The following is a 19,929-nucleotide window of genomic DNA, read 5'->3' on the forward strand; positions in this document are numbered from 1 at the left end:
CATCAGGATCCTGGCAGCGCAGTTCTGAACGTACTGCAGTTTCTTTAGGTTCTTTCCAGGATTCCCAGAGAAGTGCGTTGCAAAAGTCAAGTCTGGAGGAGACAAAGACATGGACGAGCCGTTCTGTATCAGAGAGGGAGAGTGAAGGCTGGAGAAATATTAGGAGGTGGAAAAATGAAATTTTGCATATGTGCTTAATATTGCTTTCAAATGTGAGCAGTGGATCAAAGATGACACAAAGATTGGTGAAGGTACTGCATAGAGAAATGCTGAGAATTTTCTGTTGTTGAATCGGATGTGAGGCACCAATTGGAATCTCTTCAGTTTCTGAGCTTTTAAGTTGGAGAAAATGTTGCTGCGCCCCGTTTTCTCCTCCAGACAGGCTGTAAGTGTGGAGAGAGAGGAGAACTGGCACGGTGAAGGGGCTGACAGCGCCTACTCACTTGGGTTCTGCAGGATAAGAGTCCAAAACAAGCCAGCCGGTCCACCTCTGAATACCTCCAAACTCCTGAGCCAACTAAAATCCCTCCACAGGGATGTAACAGACTTGTTGCTTCACTGCAAAAAGGGAACTAAAACTTTGCGAAATGTTCTTGAAATTTGTTTATTTATCGTTGATTTAAGCAGACGCGTTTAAATGATCTGCCATGGGATTAAGATTCTTACACTTAAAATAAGAACAACTCAAATTCATCATCTTATTTCAAGTGCTTTATATCTAATTATCTGATTTTAGGGGACAAAATACTCATTCCATTGGCAGATAATCGTATTTACTTGGTCAAATTAGGGTCAAATACACTTGTTTCAAGAAATATCACTTCTTTCTTTTTCACTTTTTACAGTCATCAAAAAGTCTTGATAGCAACCGTGGCAAAGCCAGATAAAATCAGATTTTACTTATGGAGGTTCTCTCTGATGATCTGAAAAGTGTTGATGCAACAAAAAAAGCAAAAATGCAAAGAAATGGGGCAAAGGTTTGTAGGCCTGTTGTTTGATTATGTAGTTTTTTTTGTTTCAGCATGTAGTTGAATTATGATACCTTGATCTAGTTCTGGTTATTTACATTCAAATATTCGAATAAAAACAGTCAATCAACACTTTTATTCTTATATATTTTTTTACTTTAAAAGGAATACTGATCATCTAACTCCCAAACCTGACCCAATCAATAATACAGATCATACTGATCACAACCAAGATGCAGATTACCACAAAAAAAAAAACAAAAAAAAACAATGATAGTTTTTACGAGTGGCATATCAACACAGTTTTCTAATACAGGCAGTTTATGCAGCAGTTTCACACTCACATTCTCTCAGAAGACATCCAGTAACACACATAATGCTTTTAAAGTTCAGGAATGATCCAAACCTAAATGCACAGACTCAGGAGGAAGAAAAAAAAAAAAACTAACTGGTAAATATAGACAGCTTAGATTTGGTCCCAAACAACCAGAATGAGGCCGAGAAGGGCCCAGCTAAAGGATTAATATTCAGTACCAAATAATACTTGCGCTGTGTTTTGATTGGTTTCCTGTGGATGTGATAAAATAAGAAAATACGTCGTTATCTAAGTGAAATTGTTGGTTTGAACCAATCAAAATGGGTTGTTTTGACAATTCAATTCAAATCTGCACTTTTTAATGAGCAGATGTGTCCCTGGTGACGGAGCCCGCTCTCAGTTTAAATGAAAAAAACAACAACAAAAAAACGGTTTTAAACCACAAACAACAATTAACATATCTGAGTAAACATCAACAGTATCTCACATATTTATAATAGTGTGAAGGTAAAAGATTAATTGCACATAATCGTCGGTTAAAATGTTTCAGAGACAGCATAAAAAACAACAAAATAATACGGCACAGTTAATAAAACCAGATAAACATTAAAAACAGGATTGTACATTTACATTTTCTAGTCTTTACAAATGAGGATCTCTTTTCTGTAGGTCAAATAAAAAAATGTGATAAAAGCTGCGGAGAGGAGCGAGAAAGTCAAGAAGAAGAACGGCGGTGAATCTGCGTGGAGCCTTTTTAAAATAAACCTTTGCTCTTCTTCAGGTTCTTCTGCTTCCAGTTTGGCATGGCGTTGAACTCGACTCGACTCATCTCAAAAAGCGTCTGCAGGAGAACAAAGAGGAGGCGTGGCTGTCAGTACATAGTCTCCGTCTGGCTTTACTTGAATGTTAACTGCGGTCAGAGAGCGCTACCTTGAAGTCCTGGTCTGACAGGTAGTCCTCCAGGCGGAGCGGATCCACTCCCTCCGGCAGAGGCTTCCTGGTCAGCTCCTCGATGGAGTACTGCTCCTTGCTCAGCTTGGACAGCGCGTCTTTCACCAGGATCACTTTGCTCTTGGAACTTCCGCTCTGGATTTCACATAGGAACACATTCAGGACGAAGCATTGAGAAAGAAAGGACCACTAGGACGAGGAAGCAGAGTTAGTCACCTTAGACGTGATGCTGGCGTTCTTCTCCCAGTACGGGAAGATGTTTGTGAACGTGAGGGGCTCATAGCCCGCCAGGACCAGGTAGGCCAGAGGGGGGCGCCGAGGATTCTTTTCTGTAAACCAGCAAGACAGTGATTTAAGAAAATAGCTACTTTGATGGGATTTTTGGGGTTTTTAACAGCCGGAATCAAACAAGAGCTTCAAGAAAATCTGACAAAATAAAGCGCTCCCCAACAAATAGATGACTTTTCTTCCCGTGTATCTCTACACATTTTGTTCCGTTAAAATAAAAAAAACATACGCCAGCATCTTTATGGGGATGCAATAGGGAAGCAGAGTCCTGGATAATTGGGAAGTGGGCATCAAAATTTTAAAGAAATAAAAAAAATCCCAAAATTGTTCCAGTTATTGCGACAGACTGCCGACCTGTCCAGGGTGTACCCTGCCCCTGGAGATAGGCACCAGCACCCTTCGCAACCCCATGATGGATAAAGCGAGTAAGAAGATGGATGGATGGATGGATCAATGCAAGGAAAACTAAAAAAGAGTAGAAATACGCCTCAGTGTCTCTGTGGGGAAATTCAGGTGTAGCAGCAGCAAAGGGACCATTTACTCTCTTGTATCGGTATTTGCTGTTATGTTAACAGTGTCTTAGCTGTGGTTGTACCGCCCCTTTAAGGGTTAAATATGACATCATTTTCAGCAGCTTTATGACTGCAGTTCTGGGAGGTTTAGACGCTGAGAGCTGCAGCAGAGCGGAGACATTTGTGCCTCTGTCCACATGCTGCACGTCGCCCGCCTTCTTCACACCTGCTAATATGATGCTTGCCTGCTATTGGACGAAAGACAGGAAAAAGAGAGACAACTGAATGTTGGGAGCGTCTGCGGAGGAGGACATGCGCCGCCATCGTTCCCGATCAGCACAACCTCGTTCATTAACTTTGTGTTGAAAGGAAGATGAAGTCGGATGTATTTCTGTCCAGTAACTTGTAGTAAACACAACTGGTTGGTGTGTTCAATGGTTACAGACACACACAGATTCACACAAGGTAAAACATGAAATTTTAGACATCAGAGACTGTAAATACTGTACAGTAATTAAAAATAGCTAAGTTAAAAAATGTGTAACTGTGTAAGACGATCTAACAATGTATAAAACGAGATCTGCAGGCCTACAAACCTCAGTGAGCTTTCTCTGTTCTCTCCTTTTTCCCTCTATTTTCTTCATCTTCTTTCTTTTAGCACTTTTTTTCTCTTCTACCTTTCTGTTTTTGGGTCCATTGTACCTTAAATAGTCCCAGAATAAAATCTAATAAAGCGTCCTGCATATATAAACCAAGCGGAGCACTATGGTGAAAGCAGTAAGGCTCCACTTGTGAAAGTAAAATCTGTGGGCCTCTTTTTGGCATTTAGACAACAATTCTTAATGTGACATTTTGCACCTGCTGGTTTTTTTCCATAACTATAGTTTTTCTTTTTTCATATATTTGACCTTACCGTAAAGTCTCAATTTTGTTTTCACTAGGAATTGTTGATAATGATACACAGAATTTCCTCATTAAGGGACGAATGAAGCCTCTAAAGCTCAAAGTCCTGGAACACCAAGCAGACATAATACGGCGCCTAACTTCAACGCTTTCAGTGAAATGAACAGCGGCTGACGGGAAAACCTGAAAACCAAGAGCACACGCTAGTCACGGGGCCAGAATGCATGCGTGCCGGCTTTAACCTTTGCAGTACTGCAGCACCGTCTCCATGGCGCACTTCCTCTCACTGTCCCAGCGCATCTTAGCAGATCCGGTGCACTGAGTGTCGTCAGGCTGCCAGCCCTGCCACAGGTACACCTCCATGCGGTTGTCCAGAAGAAACAGGGCTGACGAAGAGAGGACATGAGGAACATGAGATGGAGTCCAGCAGAAGTAGAAGCAGCTTAATGACAGCTGCTGTGAAGTGCACCTCAGATTAGAAATAACTAGGGAGTAAAAATACAGAGCTCCCAGGTTTAATGGCATTTATGTGACTTGTTAGTCTAACTACTCCAAGTTCACACAATTGCTACACTGCAAAAAGGGAACTCAAAGTGAGTAAAATGTTCTTGAAATGAGTGTATTTTTCCTTGATTTAAGCAGCTAAATAAGACCATTTGCCAATGGAATAGGATTTTTGCACTCAAAATAAGAACAATTAATCTCCATTATATTATATTCTGCAGTATATCTAATGATCTTATTTTAGGGGTAAAACTACTCATTACATTGGCAAATTGTCTTATTTAGCTGCTCAAATCAAGGAAAAATACACTCATTTCAAGAAAATTGTACTGCACTGCAAAAAGGGAACTAAAAGTCAGTACAATTTTCTTGAAATTAGTGTATTTTTCCTTAATTTGAGCAGCTAAATAAGACTGTTTGCCGATGGAATTAGTATTTGTACCCCTTAAATAAGATAATTAGATATCCTGCACTCGAAATAAGATGATGGAGATGAATTGTTTCTATTTCAAGTGCAAAGATCATATTTAATTGGCAGATAATCTTATTTACCTGCTCAAATCAAAGAAAAATACACTGATTTCAAGAACATTTTATTCACCTTTAGCTCCCTTTTTGCAGAGTGGCTTGGCCTTGATGAAGGATGTATGTTTATATGGTTTTAAAAGAGAAACACAGATGGCGGTGGGCCTGGCTGAGCGCTACCTGGCTGCTGTGCAGAGTAGAGGTTCTCCTGCAGGAAGGGCATGGCCATGACTCTCTCCATCACCCTGGCGGGATACAGCAGCTCCTCCCAGCCGAACATCCCGGAGCTGGCGCTCAGCCTGAAGAGCCGCGGCGTGTAGTTGTACTTTCCAGGATCTTGACAACAAACACACCCTCACTGATGAACGCCTTCACTTCACAAGGTGCTAAATGCCTTTCAGTAACCCGGCCGGCCCTACCTTGCAGCATACAGTCGTAAGCCTTCTTGTCTTGCGGGCCTAAAGCCTTCAGAACCTCTGCAGGCTCAGAGCCTTCCTCCACCTCCTCCACCTTCAACTTGCTGCTGCCGTTTAGTCCCAGCTCTGAGGGACACCTAGAGAAGATGAAGAGCAGTGAGTACATGCAGCAGGCGCAGAGGTCTGCAGGACATGAGAGCCCGGGTCTCACCTCTGCTGGAGTTTGTCCACTGCTCTTTTGGCCACCTGCTTGGCATCTGCGTGTGCTTTGCATCCGTGCCACAGGTAGAGAAGATCCTTCTGCGCGTTGAGCAGCACCAGGCTGGAGCGGGAGCGCAGACTGGCACGCTCGCACGCCACCTCCATCAGGGAGGCCTCCACCTCGGCCTCGCCGCGGACGCAGAACAACCTCCAGCCACCTGGAGACGACGAGCAGAGATGTGAGGCAGAGCGCTCTGTCAGGCTCTGGCTGCGTGGAAAAGGCTTTCCTTCACGTTTTTCATGCAAAGATTCAACACCAAAGATCACATTTCTTAAAAAACAAAATGTGTAAAAAGTTCAATGAACCACGGTGGGCAGGCTTTACTTATGAAACCTGCAGAGAACCAGAGAATGGAGGTAGAGATAAAACACAAGGAAAGAAAAGAAGGAAACACGTAGGAAAGGAAGCAAGGATGGACAGGAGAAAGAAGGAAGGCAAGGAGATGAGGTAAGAAGAAAGGAAAGATGAAAGAAAGGGAGGGAAAGAAGTGCACCACTATGGGAATAAAGAAAAAAGTAAAGGAAGGGAGGACCCGCAGAATGCAGGAAGGAAACAAGAAAGGACATATGGAAGGAAGGAAGGAAGTATGTGAAGAAGGAAAGATGGAAACAAACGAGGAGGGATTTGTGCAAAAAAGGAAAAGAAGGGAGGATACAAATTGAGACAAAAAGAAGGAAGAAAGAAGAAGAGCGAAGGACAAGAAGGAGGAAGAAAGGATGAAGGAAAGAGACATGCTAAGAAGGAAGGAAGGCAGAGAGAAGGAAAGAAAGAAAGCAGGACAAGAAGGATGGAGGGAGAACACTGAGAATAAAGAAAAAAGGAAGGACAGAAGAAATGAGGAAAAAATGAAGGAATGAAAAAGAAGAAAGGAAGCATACAAGGAAAAAAGGAAGGGCCCAACATTCAGACAGTGGGATCAAAGTCTAGAAATAGAAATCTTCCACATGTGGTTTTAGTTTTGCTTCCTCATCCAGACCTGGAAACTACCCCGTTACCACGGCGACAGCATCCGTTCCTACCTGCGCTGCTGGAACTGTCGTCTCTGCCGCCCTTATGGATGACCAAGCCCCCCTGGAAGAGCTGCAGGAAGCACGGCGGCTCTTTCCCCTGAGTCACCAGCACCTGCACAGGCCAATCAGAAAGCGACGGGTCAGAGGACGCGCGGTCGGCTGAAGCGGCGGCTTTTGTGATGACCTGAGCCCACCTGTGACCCCCGGTGGCTGCCCAGCTCCACCGTCATCAGCGCTGACGTCCCTTTCTCACTGGCGCTGGAGTGACGGCCTTGCCAGAAGAAACAAGCGACCCTCTCTCTGCCGGGAGCCGCCGCGCTCAGTTCCCCGGGTTTCTGCCGCTTCCCGACTGACGCACAGCGAGAGAGACCGAAATAATGGATCAGACGCCCGGCTCTCCCTAAAACTGCTCAGCGGGGACATGAGGACTCACCCAGTGTGGTGATGGAGTATTTCCAGCGGATGATGTAGGCGTCTCCCTCGTGGAGCTGGCCCACGCTCCCTTCGGGCAGCTCCTCCTCGCCGTGCTCCTTGATGTGCCACGCCTCCACGGCCACGGTGGCCAGCTCGGCCTGTCTCCCGTCCTCCGTCCTCACCGGGCCGTAGCCTCGCTGCACGTCCACCCCCTCCAGGACCGTCTTCACCGGCTCGGCCTCGTTGCCCAGCAGGGCTTTGGCGTCGCAGGGCTGCAGCTCCAAGTCCAGCGGGGAGCGCGGGGCGGCGTGCTCCGGGCTCTGAGCGAACGGGAGCATTTGTGAAACCGCCAGCTTGGTTTTCGTTGCTAGACATTTTAAAAAGCGCTCGGGCAAAGCTCTAAGAAGGGAAGAATTTCCAGTTTTTTTTTTTTTTTTGCCATGTTCTTAAATCTCCAAAGGCACACTCCGGGCTCGACACACGGGGTCGAGCTAGGTGTGTTGGACCCGGGACACACAAAAGTTGCAGAACACCAGACCTCGAGGACCCCTGCTAATGAATCTAGGTTTGGACTTTGACTGGACCATTGGAACATGAAAATGCTCTAAGATTGTGATATTGGTGGAAGGTGAACCTCCTCTCCAGTCTGGCCTTTTACCCCTGGCAGGTTTCCCTCCAGTTTTAGCCTTCGTTTGGCTCCATCCATCTCCAATTTACAGCTTCCCGGCTAAGGCTGAAGAAAAGCATCTCCCCAGCATAAGGCTGACACCCCCCATGTTTCACATTCTCAATTCTCTGCCACTTAGCTATCTGACCACAGCACGTCTTTCAACAAACTTCCAGAAAACCTTAAAAGTGCGGAAAGCCTGAGTTCTTTGAAATCAACACTAAAAACACATTTGTTTAAAATTGCCTTTGACTGTTCTAGTTAAACTGTTTTACTGTTTTTAATGTTCTTTTTTGTTTCCATATTCTATCCCTACTTGTTTTCATTCTGTTTTCATTTTCCTATATTTTAATCATGTAAAGCACTTTGCATTGTCTCTGTACTGAATTGTGCTATATAAATAAATTTGCCTCGCCTTTCCACACGTCAGCTGTGTCCCCTAAAAGGCTTGCGACAAACTGAAAACATGACTTCTTATAGTTTTCTTTCAGAGCTACACTTTTTTATTGCCCCTCTTCCATAAATACCCGGTTTGTGGATTGCATGACTAAAAAAAGTGTTGCGTGAACAGATTAAATTAGACTGGTAGACCCTACTGACCCTAATTACCCGTCATGGTATTTGGTCGCACTGGATTTATTTGGGGGTGTCAGGATGATGGAGTTTGTATTTTCTGTGAATGCGTGGGTTCTCCGTCCTCATCCAACAGTCCAAAAACACGACTGTTGGGTTACTTGGCCTCTCCAAATTGCCCTTAGGTGTGAGTGTGTGCCTGGCAGCGTGTCTCTTATGTCTCTATGTTGCCCTGTGATGGACTGGCTACCTGTCCAGGATGGACACCATCTCTCGCCCAATGACTGCTGGGGATGGGCACCAGGCGCCGCCTTGCAAGGAGAAGCCAGTAGAGACAACGGATGGATGGGTGGGAAGTGCTTTGGTCTGTTACACTCAGTGAATTGCATATTATATTATGTTTAACTTACAATTCCCAATGAAACCTAGTCAGTGAAGTAGTTTTTACTTAATTGTGCTGTTTATAATATGATTTTATTAATGTATCTGTGTTTACAAAGAGTGCACTGTGTCTGTGCAGAGTAACGCCCCTGTCCAAGGCAGACTAGAGACAAATAAAGAGACTTTTACTTTGATATTGAAGTCTGTAGTTGTAATGTAACAAAATGAACATTCATTTTACCAAATTAAGAAAACAAGGTAGAAACTTGCTCATGCTTTCTCTGCAGTGTAGTGTATGTCGTGCTAAATGATTAATGCCTGTTTTTGCTACATTTTACTGTAGCAAAGTCAATTCATTCACCAAAACGTGTCCTTACGTCTACAATTGAACAGGCTGAAGGAAAAAAAAAAAAACATGCTTTCACTGCGATGGGTCTGACCCAGAAAACAGACACGCTCCGGTCTCGTCTACCTTGATTTCCTCTGCCTGAGCTGCTTCCTCCTTCTTCCTCTCGGCCCAGTCGAGGAACTTCTCCCTGAACAGGGACGTCTCGTTGTGCTCCGACAGCCGGCCGAACAGAGTCCAGCTCGGTCGTCCCTCCCCTTTCCTGCAGGTCGCACACAAACACGCTTACGCACACACGCCGCTGTACTGCAGCGGCTAAACCACTAGAGGCTACAAAAACACAAGAAATAACACTGCAGCCGTTTCTTTCCATTTACGCACACCTTAAAGGCGAGGTGGAAGAAGAAAATGCTAAAGCGTAAACCTGTCCCACTGACATGAATCGTGTGTTGCGGTATTAACTCGTACTCACGGTGGCACATCCTTGTTTGTGCAGGACGCATCCAGAGGGTTGACTCGGCAGCTGCTGTAGTCGTAGCTGCCGCTGTAGAGCTGTTTGCCCAGTTTGACAGCTACTTTTCTGTCACCCAAGGGCACGTCTTTCCCGTGCCATACGTACACTTCACTGCCAAAGTCGAAGACTAAAACCTGCCGTGTGGTTTAAGCAGAAGGAACGAGGATTGGGAAAGTTAAATGGAGCTAGAAAAACACCAATTCAAGCTGATTAAACTGATAACATTCACATCGGGTGTTGAGATGCACCGATCTGGCTCCTCCTGTCTGAGGCCAACGTATGAGCTTTCTACCGTTTCTGATTTTAACTGAGTCTGATTAATCAAGATATTGCCAAAAAGGGGATAGAACTGTGTGGCGGGTTCTTTGAGGGAGGAAGTCATTTTTAACCTAACAGAAAATAAAGAGGAAACAACACTGTGCATATTTTTTGCATCAGAGCATGTCTTTTACCTTTATTTAATTGTTATACTTAAAAAAAAACAACACATTTATGCTGCTGATTGATGCATCTGAAGAGAAACTGCATGTATATACAGTACATGAAAGAAAAATCGTAAAGTTTTTTAATTTAGTTAAGTCAGGAATACCTTATTTCTATTGGTTACATTTCAGACGATTGATATAGAGCGTTTGTGTCCTTTATTAATAGTAAATAGATAGAATAGACAGAACAAAGGGGAAGGGCTAAAGCAAAAGTCCAGAGGTTGGGAATCAAACCCTGGACGGCACGTCTAATAGCCTCCATATATGGGGCACCATATTTTATAGTTTTTTTTTTTTATTTCAAACCAGAAGTTCACAAACACAAAAGCTTACTGTGCCTTAAAAAAATTGGGCGATATCATGTCATTGGACACTTCTGATAGATTAATTGTCAAGAAAACATCAAATGTCCTTCCAATTACTAAATTCCTGTTTGATATTTGCTGTGTCCAAATTGCTGTGTAACCTAGGTAGATAAATAAACTTCTTGAATTGGGGATGTAATATATAAACATAATATATAACGACATAATATATAAACATCTCTCAATATTCTGGCATCTAGGAGGTAGAAGTGACCTAATGTAAAGATAATGACCTAAAACAGGAAAGTTTTATGTCAGAACGTGAGAAAAATACACTTCTTTTTAATGAGTGTATGTAAATATCTGGCCTCAACTGTATAGCCCTTAAATGTTAATTAGTTTTCGATTCATTTAATGAATGATAACAAAATGAATTAAAAAAATACACCCAAATAACTGATTATTCAGTATTTGACCTGCAGGTTTTTAACCAATCCAGGGAAAATCTGCTGACTCAGATCCGTGGAGGACGGATCGGTGCATCTCTAACATTGACCACAGTTTGTTTTCCAGATCCCTCACACGTTCGGCTCCATTTGAACACAGTCACCTCTTTTGAGTCCAGCAAAGACACACTGGGGATGGACGCCCAAGCATCTTCGTGCGGTACCAGCTTGTCTCCCTGGAGTCTGTACACGCCGTTGGAGTCCACCACCCCGCTCTCGTACAGCTCATCCTCCTCCGGGTCCCCTGCCCCTGTAACACCCCCCCCACACAGACGCAGCCAGAATCAGTGTGCGCATTCAGACGCAGGCCAGACACTTCCAAGTCCAACAAAAGGTGTGTAGGTGTTCCTCTTTATCAAAAATGTAAAGAGTTGCTTTTTCTACCTCTGTATTTGCTCTTTCCTCCGAGCAGGTTCCAGAACTCTTTGGCCCATCTGTTTTCAGTGTTGATGCCTTCCTCCAGCACCGATACCTGGGGAGCCTTACAGCCAAGGTCCCGTTTGGTCTGAACAAAAGAGGCCATCTCTGACGCCTGGCCGCAGAAAAGCATATTCCAAACATTATACATGCGCCAAGACAGAGGATCTACCAGATAAGAACACTGGCATCTTTTAAGGGCTCTTTGTAAGATGGATCCAGTGAACTCGTGTCCTAGATTAGCGCCAGACAGTCTGCTATCAGTTCTAGGCATGTCATATTGTGCAATGCATGCGCGCTGACGTGCAGCGCCCCATAAAAGATAAAAGGCAGAGTCTTATCAGCAGCCATTCTAGATGCGTTTTGTCCAAAAGCCGCAAACCTGGGATTAGAGCATCCTAGACTTTGCAGTAGCTTAACCAGCAGATTCAGTTACAACAACATATCTATATTCTAAAGTCTGCACAGTGTCTGTTATATTATGCTGTGCAATGGCAAACCTGATAACACTAATCTTTTGCTACATTCTACTTTTACAAGAGCGAGCGGACTGGCTCTGCTGCATTGTCCTCTGCAGCTCGTCTGCAGCTGAAGCATGCGATTAAATAGTCAGACTGGCTGCAGTCAGACTGTTTTCATTCAGTGCATGTGCTTATGCTGACATAACTTTAGCATATGATTTACATATGACCTAAAAATGCAAAAATATATCAAAAATAAATAAAATGGCATCCAGTAGCATTAAAATCTAAGAACAACAATACAAGATTTGTTTGCACTAATGTTTGTTCAATGGTCTAACAGGTTTCCCACAGCAGGACCTTGTTTTCTGTCATAAAGATGATTCATCAGGTGTACGGTTACCTGTCTAAACACGCCAATACAAGTTTGCGAAGAAGCTTTTTTTGTTCCGTGTGTGGGCTTTAGTACCTTGGCTTTCTCAATGACGTTGGCAAATTCTCCGCTCCACATAAAACAGTGCTTTGGGGTTATGAGGAGGAAGCAGTCCCCGCTGTTCAGTGATTGAGCCGTCGGCTCCACCAGGCGCACCTGGATGTGCCTTCGACCTGCGAACAATGAAGGCTTTTAGTTCCATAATCAGGGTCTCTGAGCGTTTTTCATGTAAAATTACAGTTTTTTTTTCCCAAATACAACTTCCTGTGTTCTCAGTCGTCTGTGGAAATCTTGACATATATACATTTATGGCAAATATTTAAACGGAGACAGGGTTAAAATTAGGTGATGCTTGACACTGGAAGGAAAGAACGAAGGACAATAAGGACATAAAGTACAAAAGACAGGATGAAAGCAAGGAAGGGAAATGGTCAGGATTCGAGGAAGGAGACGTTGCTGTTTATAATGGAAAAGCAAGGAAAGAAGGAAGGACACAAGCAAGGAAAGAAGGAAGGACACAAAGATGGGAGGACAGAAATTAAAAAAAGTCTAGAAATACAAATATTTTTCCTTACATTAAATCTAATTTTCCATACTTAACCAGTCCAAGAAAATACTGATATCAAATCCAAGACTTATCTCCCGTTTTCCACGAGGACCCTGAATAAAACCGTAACTAGAACAGAACCTAAATAGAATAGAATTAAAGTAATTTATCGTTGTTCTTTATCCAGGATGAGAGAAATACTAGTCCAACATAAACCACTAACTTTTTCTAAGTTCACTTTTCGTTCCCCGGTCTCACAGACAGCCGGTTCTCTTGCGTTTTCTCACCTTTGATGCGAATAAGCATGAGTTTGTGAAAAGGCACCGCGCTGTTGTTGGTCACCACCTCTGTGGACTTCACACTGCGCAGGCTGACCTTGCGAAAGTTCTCCTTGCTGGCGAGGCCGGCCAAGGCCACGTCGGCCAAGTTGGAATGCTTTGCCACTGAGTGAGAAAAAACAAAAACAAAACAAAAAAACGATACGATTAACAACATTTACCAACGACACGCTGAACTGTTGCTCTGTTGGTCGAACACGCACGCTTCAGACCAACGTGCTGATGTAACAGGGATCAACATAGCTTGAGTAGAGCGTGTTAGAGATGAGTTGATATTACTTTCTGTGAGCGCTACGAGACGTGTGTTGTAATCATGCCCACTTCCTAAAATGAAAACTATGAAAAGGTGACTGAGGCTAGAGTAGTCTGAAGTGTATCCACAAACAGGAACCGAGTGCAGAAACAGCCAAACGAGCCTGTGATGCAGCAGAAACATGTCCAGCAGCAAGTGCTAAGACCAATGCAGGTGCAGAATTGTGAAGAGAAAGGAAAAGGATACATTTTTAATTCTTAAAATAAACTGAAAGTGTGGTTTGTGTTTATACTGAAGCTCCTGGGTCACTGTTTTGTGCTTAGTGGTGTGTGTGTGGTTCATCGTCGTGCTGTCAGCAGATTCTCCCTCCTGAGCTGTGGATGACTGCAGCTGCTCCAGAGTTACCGTAGGGGACTGGGCTGTTTTTCAGGGAACTATGCTCTCCTTTCGCTGTCTGGTAGTGCAGGACAGCGTTGCATTGGTAGGATGGTAGGAAGATGATGGATTGAACAGAGCTCAGACCTCAGCTAGGGTTACTGATTTATAAATCACCCTGAATTAAACTTCTCCATGACCTCTGCACTGATCAGTCTGCTGCCCTCCTTGGTCTTCATGGTGGTTGTTCTAATATCCTCTAATAAACTTCTAAGACAGGCGTGTCAAAGTGCAGCCCGGGGGCCATTTGAGGGCCTTGTGCCCCCCCACCACCCAAACTAAGAGTTTGGTGACCAGCACTGGTGGCTAGTAAAGATTTATTCTTAATTATAGCAAAATTATTACAGACAAGTAACTTAAAATTGAAGGTTATGTACAACAGAAAACATTTGTCTTTTAATAACCCTACATTTCACATGCTTTTAAATTTCCTAAAAAAAAAGGAATACAGCTATCCAATGAGTTTTACTCAAATGCAGACTTTGGAGCATTAAAATCAGGTTGGAATTCATTTATTAATATTACCTCAACACAGATAGCCTAATTGGTTTATTTAAAATCATATTTTTTTAGAGCAGGAAAAAAAATAAATCACTGTTTGGCTATTTTTTTTAATTTTTTATTAATGTTTTGGCCTTTAAATGCTTTTGGCTTTACAAAATGCAAAGGCGTTGAAAGGGTGTGAATACTTTTGCAAGGCACTCTTAATCTGCTTTTTTGAAAGATTGGCTGAATTATGTTGATTTATTTAGTTCACAAACTGATTTAAGAGAAAGGTAAATGTGAAAAACAATAAATAATCAAAAGCCTCTTCCTTGTGTGTTGTAATCTGGTTTATTTGCCAGATTGCTTTAGGTAAACACCTTATTTACTTTAGCGAAATGTGAGCAGTCTTACTTCTCTCCACCTGGATCCTCTTGGTCTCCACTGACGCCACATTAAGCCTCTGCTCGGTGTAAACCTGCCGGATGTCGTTACGGGCGGCCAGAGCCCGCAGGGGATTCCTGGAGCCCTGATTCCTTCTGGCTGGTCGCACCGCTCGCTTGTGCTCCGCTACCGCCGAGGTTAGCCTGAAGGCAAAGTGGGACAAATAAGTAATAAACTCTGCTGATAGCTATAAAGAATCTAATATAATCCTGCTTTCCAAAGCTGCTGAATAGTAAAACTGTGTTAATAGAAATACGACCAGTGGAAAAGGCGGTATGGTATTATTTATATAACTAAACAATGGGATGAAAAACCCTGTCACAGGGTCCAAGTCTCAATTTATTTTTTCAGAGATCTTTTTTGATTTTGATTTATTTAATTTTCTGTGTCAATGTCTGAAAGGGAATGGGCAGAAGCCAAAGCTTATTTCACCGATTCCTATGACATCTTAGACAAAATTAGCATTTGAGCTAGCTGACAATTCTCTATAGAATACATAAAGGTACACATAAAAATTATTAGTACAATAATTTTCACAAGAATTGTAATCCAAAGTAGGTAACAACATATTTTCATAAATGTTTCAACAATCAGCTTCTTTTCCAACATAGGATCTTATAATTCTTTCTTTTAACATGTTTTTTTTAAACTGAACAAGCATTGAACAGTCTTTTAATTATTTTATTCCATGTGTTCACCTCAACAACAGAAATACAATGGTGCGTCACATTTGTTCCAACCTTTAGTATTTTAAACATGCTACTACCTCTAAAATTATAAACAAAATCTCTTCTTTGAAACAATCCCTGGATGTGAGCAGGCTTCACATCCACAAACTTCTTTAAATTATACATAAATTGTACGGTTTTAAATTCAACCAAATCCCCAACTGTTAAAGCTTTTCTATTCACAATCCTGTATAATCTGACCCAATATGTATAATCTAATTTAATTTGACGTTGGAAAGTGCCTTGAGATGACATGTTTCATGAATTGGCGCTATATAAATAAAATTCAATTGAATTGAAAGCTCTTTTTTGAACAATACAAATGGGATGAAGATTAGCCTTGTATGCATTTCCCCACACCTCTAGGCTGTAGGTCATGTACGTGAGAACCAGGGAACACAGTGAAAAATACAGCAATAAAAAAGAAAAAAAAAAAGAAAAGGTAAATATCGTGTACAACATTTGTCGTGTTATTACCAAAATGACCCATAATCACTGCCAGAGTAAAGACATTCAGGATCATTTTAAACTCACTTTGGTGTGTCGGGCTGGATCTCACTCAGGTCCTCTTCAGTCAAAACCACACTGGACTCCAGGAGAGTTGTAGGGGAGACGGATTTGTAGAAGTTGCCAAACGTCTCCTCGTCGTCCAGGGTCATCACCTCTTTCTCCGTCTCTGCCGTCACCTCGATGGTGGACGGCTTGGCTTTGCTGCCCCCTAATGCCCCGGCGCCCAGGAAGAAGGTCAGGGAACAGGACGAATGGAAACGAAGGAAGCGTTAAGCATAGGATTTATGTTTTTAGAAAAATATATATATATATTTTACAAACATTTGCAGAGCTCTAATGCTGGTGTCTCTGCAACATTCACAACTCAGGGTAGTTTAAAGTAAGAGTAAATGGTAATATACACAAACCAGGGCTGCACGTTATAGTCATCAATATTGTTGTGTGCACATTTCATACTAACTAATTCTAGCTTAATGAATAGATGCTTTAGGTGCCATTAAGATATGCAGCCAGCCCCTGACACACATGATGCTAATGGTCACAGCGTGGGGGGGGGAACCACCGTAACAACATACGAAAAAACGTGTGGAAATAGTGCATTTATCTCAACGATGACAAATATTTGACGTGGATAAAAGCAGAGGTCGTACCTTTACTGTGGAGTTTGTCAAGGAACGACTCCAACTTGTCGAGGCGTTTATCTCCCTCCACTTTGACGTCACTCCTACTGGAGATTTCTGCCCAGCGGACAGAAAGATTTAGTCAGTGGCAGCTTTCTGCACACTCGAACAAAGCCGGAGTTTCTAAAATGACCTCTGTCTGAATCAGCCGGCGGGTTTCTCTTTAAAGCACCAAGAACAGCTCAGAGACAATCTTAGGTTGAATCCCAAACAATACCTTCATGTGGTTTCACGGGCGTGGCGCTGGACTTCTTCAGAGAGATGACTGGCGACTCGTCCGTGGACACGAGACCTGGTGCAGCGCGACATGACGGTTATTTCTCTTTTTTTTTTCTGCTAGATTTTATGTGCACTTTCAGAAAGTTTTTTGCAAAGACACAGCTGAACAAGATGCTTGCTCAGGCTGGAGAGAGACTTTCATTCATCTCATCTGTTTTGTGGTTCTGCTACCTTTCCTGGCCATCCGTCCGGCCACCGTGAACTGAACCGAGTCGTTGGCTGCTCCTTTGCCTCTGTTCTTCCACTGCTCCTCCTTGTCCTTGAGGACCTTCATCCTGTCTGCCAGTGACATTTTGGGCTCCAGATCCACATTGGACTTCTGTTGGGATTCAGATACGACTCGGTAAAGATTCCTGCCAGAACGCAGCTCCGATAACTCTTCATGCAATGCGTTTCTTATTTCACAACATCAACAGACGGATGTACGAGGACACGAGGTAACCATGACGGAGCAGGAACAGTGCTGCGTGACACACACTGACTGCGGTGAAAGTAAAATAACAAAAACAAGAAGCGTTCATATATAATGTACAGTGCCTTCAACGTGTCGTCTACCTTAAAACTTTTCATATTTTGTCAGGTTCCAACCACAAAGACTTTATTTTTTTAATTTTATGCACGTCATCAACAAAAAGAAGATTATAATTGTAAAGTCAAACACAACGGATGAAACATGGACGTCTTAATTTTGTTTAGCCAAATAAAAACCTAAAAGTGGGGTGCGTGTATGCGGCCTTCCTCTCTCTGCAGATACGTTTTAGAATTACCTACTGCAGTAACTAGAGCTGCAGTACTAAAAAAATATTTAAAAAATAACTAAAAGTTTTCTCTCATTATCCAATTTGAAATAAGTCAACTTCAGGCTGATCACAGGGAGCGGGTCTGTGAACAGCAGCATTCATGGCACAGATTCTTTATGTGACTCAGCTCTAGACTTTGAATACGTTAAGATCTAAACTATTCTGGTGCAGACTATGTTTAGCATTATTGTCCTGCTGGAAGATGAATTTATGCTGCAGTCTCAAGTCTCTGCAGCCTTTAACAGATTTTTATTCACTATGTCTCCCTGTTTTAACTCTACCTATTGTCCCATCAACTCTGACCAGCTTCCTTATTACCGTATTGTTCGGACTATAAATCACACTTTTTTTTTTTTTTATAGTTTGCTCGGGCTCTGTGGTCCCGGCGGGTTACAGCTTCACTGATGAACGTGAGCTTTATGTTGCTCTGAAATATCTGCGTCGTACTGTTAGCTTAGCACGTAGCACCGTTACGCTCACGGTCTAATTTCAGCGTAATTTTAACAACTTTCAGCGTAACGGGCCGTTACTCTGAAATGTGTTGGATTAAACCTTGCTGGTTGGAGCTGCTATTTCCCCCCATTCATCCTCCCAGGTACATTCCTCGTTATTCAGCTGGTTGAGGATGCATTTTTGTAATTTAATAAATTGTCTTACCAGATTAAATGTCAGTTTTTGTTCCTGGATTGTGTGGAAAAAAAATGTCTAAATAAATGCGTATAGTCTTATATAATTTTTTTTTTTACCTCTTTATGACACATTTTCTGAACGATGCGACTTATATTATGGTACTGCTAAAAGAAAGCGGCACCACAGCATAATGCAGCCACCACCATGTCCTGCTAGTCGTTGCGTCTACATCTTATTTGGCTCATTTAACACCTTATCTGTGTCGCCCTACATGGTTGGGGGCGAACAGTAAACTTCTTATGGCTTACTTTCAGCCATAGCCTTTTATTTTGAAACTCTTCCATACAGGACAGTGGCATGCATGACTAATAGCTGTCATGTCGACCGCCCCTCCCTCCTGAATGGCTGAACTCTGCAGCTCCAGAGTTCCCGATGGCCATCTGACTGCTGTGGTGATTAATGCGGCTCTCTCTCTGTCTGTCTGTATGTTAAGGTGGATAGTTATGTCTTGCTAGGTTTACTGTTGTGCCAACACAGTTTTCTGGATAATGGATTGAAGCGTGCATGGTGAGATTTTCAGGGATCCAGATATTCTGCATTAAACTTCCACCCTAACTTTAATCCTGACTCATCTGCTTTGATCTTTGCTCTTCATACCTCTGGGACCTTCACAAAACAACTGCATTCATGGTTAAGATTAAATGACACACACATGGACTTCTTTTCCTTATTAGGGAGACTCCCGAGGACAGCTGGCAGCGCTGGACTTTATTTAGGCGCACAGGAGGATGAATACAATAAAACCACAGTTTTCAAATGTATATTTTGTTCTTTATTCTTTATGCCAATTGTGCCAAAAACCTCGCATTGCTGTGGCACACAAATCCAAGTAAAACGATTTAAAGTTTGTGGTTGCAACGTGACAAAATGTGGAGAGAGTACTTTTGCAAGCGAATGCAGTTATACAAACACACAAGACTTAAACATGCAAACTATATCTGCAAGAACAACTTAAGTGGTTTTGCGTTCTCCGGCACTCATCGTGTGCTTCTGTGATGTACTCTCCTGTCAGCGAAGCACCTGAAGTCAGTGCTTCAAAAGTGACAGCTCTTTATTAGGCTCCCCTAACACCCAGCAGAGCCGCTACAGTAAATATAAAAAAAACCCTTTATGTTTATACAAGAAGAATTTCTACCACACACTCCTTTTCTCATGAATGATGAGCGACTTGGAGCGAGTAATTCACTATGACTGCTGACTTCTTCAGCAGAAGCAGACCCGACGCTGCAATGACAGAACGCCATTCCAAGAAGAAAAATGCTCCCTTAAAGAAGTGGCTCGTCAAGTGTTCATCAGCTAACAAGTAATCCTGCTTTTTTTTTTTTTTTTTTAACAGCTTAATGTGAAACATGTAGCATTTGTTGACATCAGGGCGGCTGGAACACAACTTTAACTACTTGAAATTAAAGTCAAAGACAAACAAATGTTCAGGGTTCCTGCAGCTAAACGGCGCGTCCGAGTCCCAGCGGACGCTTTTTCTTTGTGGCTGAATGATGATCTGTGGGATCTCCTGACTGTCGTCATCTTCACGCTCTGCAGAGTCATTTTAAGCACTTGCAGATGTCTGCAACTTTCAAAAAGGGGA

General features: G+C 42.7%; 1 protein-coding gene across 1 annotated transcript in view; it reads right to left on the bottom strand.

Annotated features, from left to right (window-relative positions):
• Window positions 1-1,085: 1,085 nt before the first annotated feature.
• svild (supervillin d) overlaps window positions 1,086-19,929 on the bottom strand; it is a 76,488-nt gene continuing 57,644 nt past the window's right edge. Inside the window, exons 9-29 of the mRNA XM_036141802.1 lie at window positions 17,026-17,173; window positions 16,793-16,867; window positions 16,546-16,632; window positions 15,920-16,103; window positions 14,628-14,800; window positions 12,992-13,147; window positions 12,194-12,330; window positions 11,231-11,378; window positions 10,951-11,096; window positions 9,509-9,684; window positions 9,163-9,298; window positions 7,089-7,389; window positions 6,850-7,004; window positions 6,665-6,767; window positions 5,595-5,802; window positions 5,387-5,520; window positions 5,148-5,303; window positions 4,181-4,324; window positions 2,452-2,564; window positions 2,215-2,370; window positions 1,086-2,125 (exon numbers count right to left, since the gene is read on the bottom strand). Coding sequence (XP_035997695.1) covers window positions 2,039-2,125; window positions 2,215-2,370; window positions 2,452-2,564; window positions 4,181-4,324; window positions 5,148-5,303; window positions 5,387-5,520; window positions 5,595-5,802; window positions 6,665-6,767; window positions 6,850-7,004; window positions 7,089-7,389; window positions 9,163-9,298; window positions 9,509-9,684; window positions 10,951-11,096; window positions 11,231-11,378; window positions 12,194-12,330; window positions 12,992-13,147; window positions 14,628-14,800; window positions 15,920-16,103; window positions 16,546-16,632; window positions 16,793-16,867; window positions 17,026-17,173 — 3,123 coding nt within the window. The 3' untranslated portion in view covers window positions 1,086-2,038. The remainder of the gene's footprint in view (window positions 2,126-2,214; window positions 2,371-2,451; window positions 2,565-4,180; window positions 4,325-5,147; window positions 5,304-5,386; window positions 5,521-5,594; window positions 5,803-6,664; window positions 6,768-6,849; window positions 7,005-7,088; window positions 7,390-9,162; window positions 9,299-9,508; window positions 9,685-10,950; window positions 11,097-11,230; window positions 11,379-12,193; window positions 12,331-12,991; window positions 13,148-14,627; window positions 14,801-15,919; window positions 16,104-16,545; window positions 16,633-16,792; window positions 16,868-17,025; window positions 17,174-19,929) is intronic.

Source organism: Fundulus heteroclitus, chromosome 10 (assembly GCF_011125445.2).
Source record: "Fundulus heteroclitus isolate FHET01 chromosome 10, MU-UCD_Fhet_4.1, whole genome shotgun sequence".
Classification (NCBI taxonomy): domain Eukaryota; kingdom Metazoa; phylum Chordata; class Actinopteri; order Cyprinodontiformes; family Fundulidae; genus Fundulus; species Fundulus heteroclitus.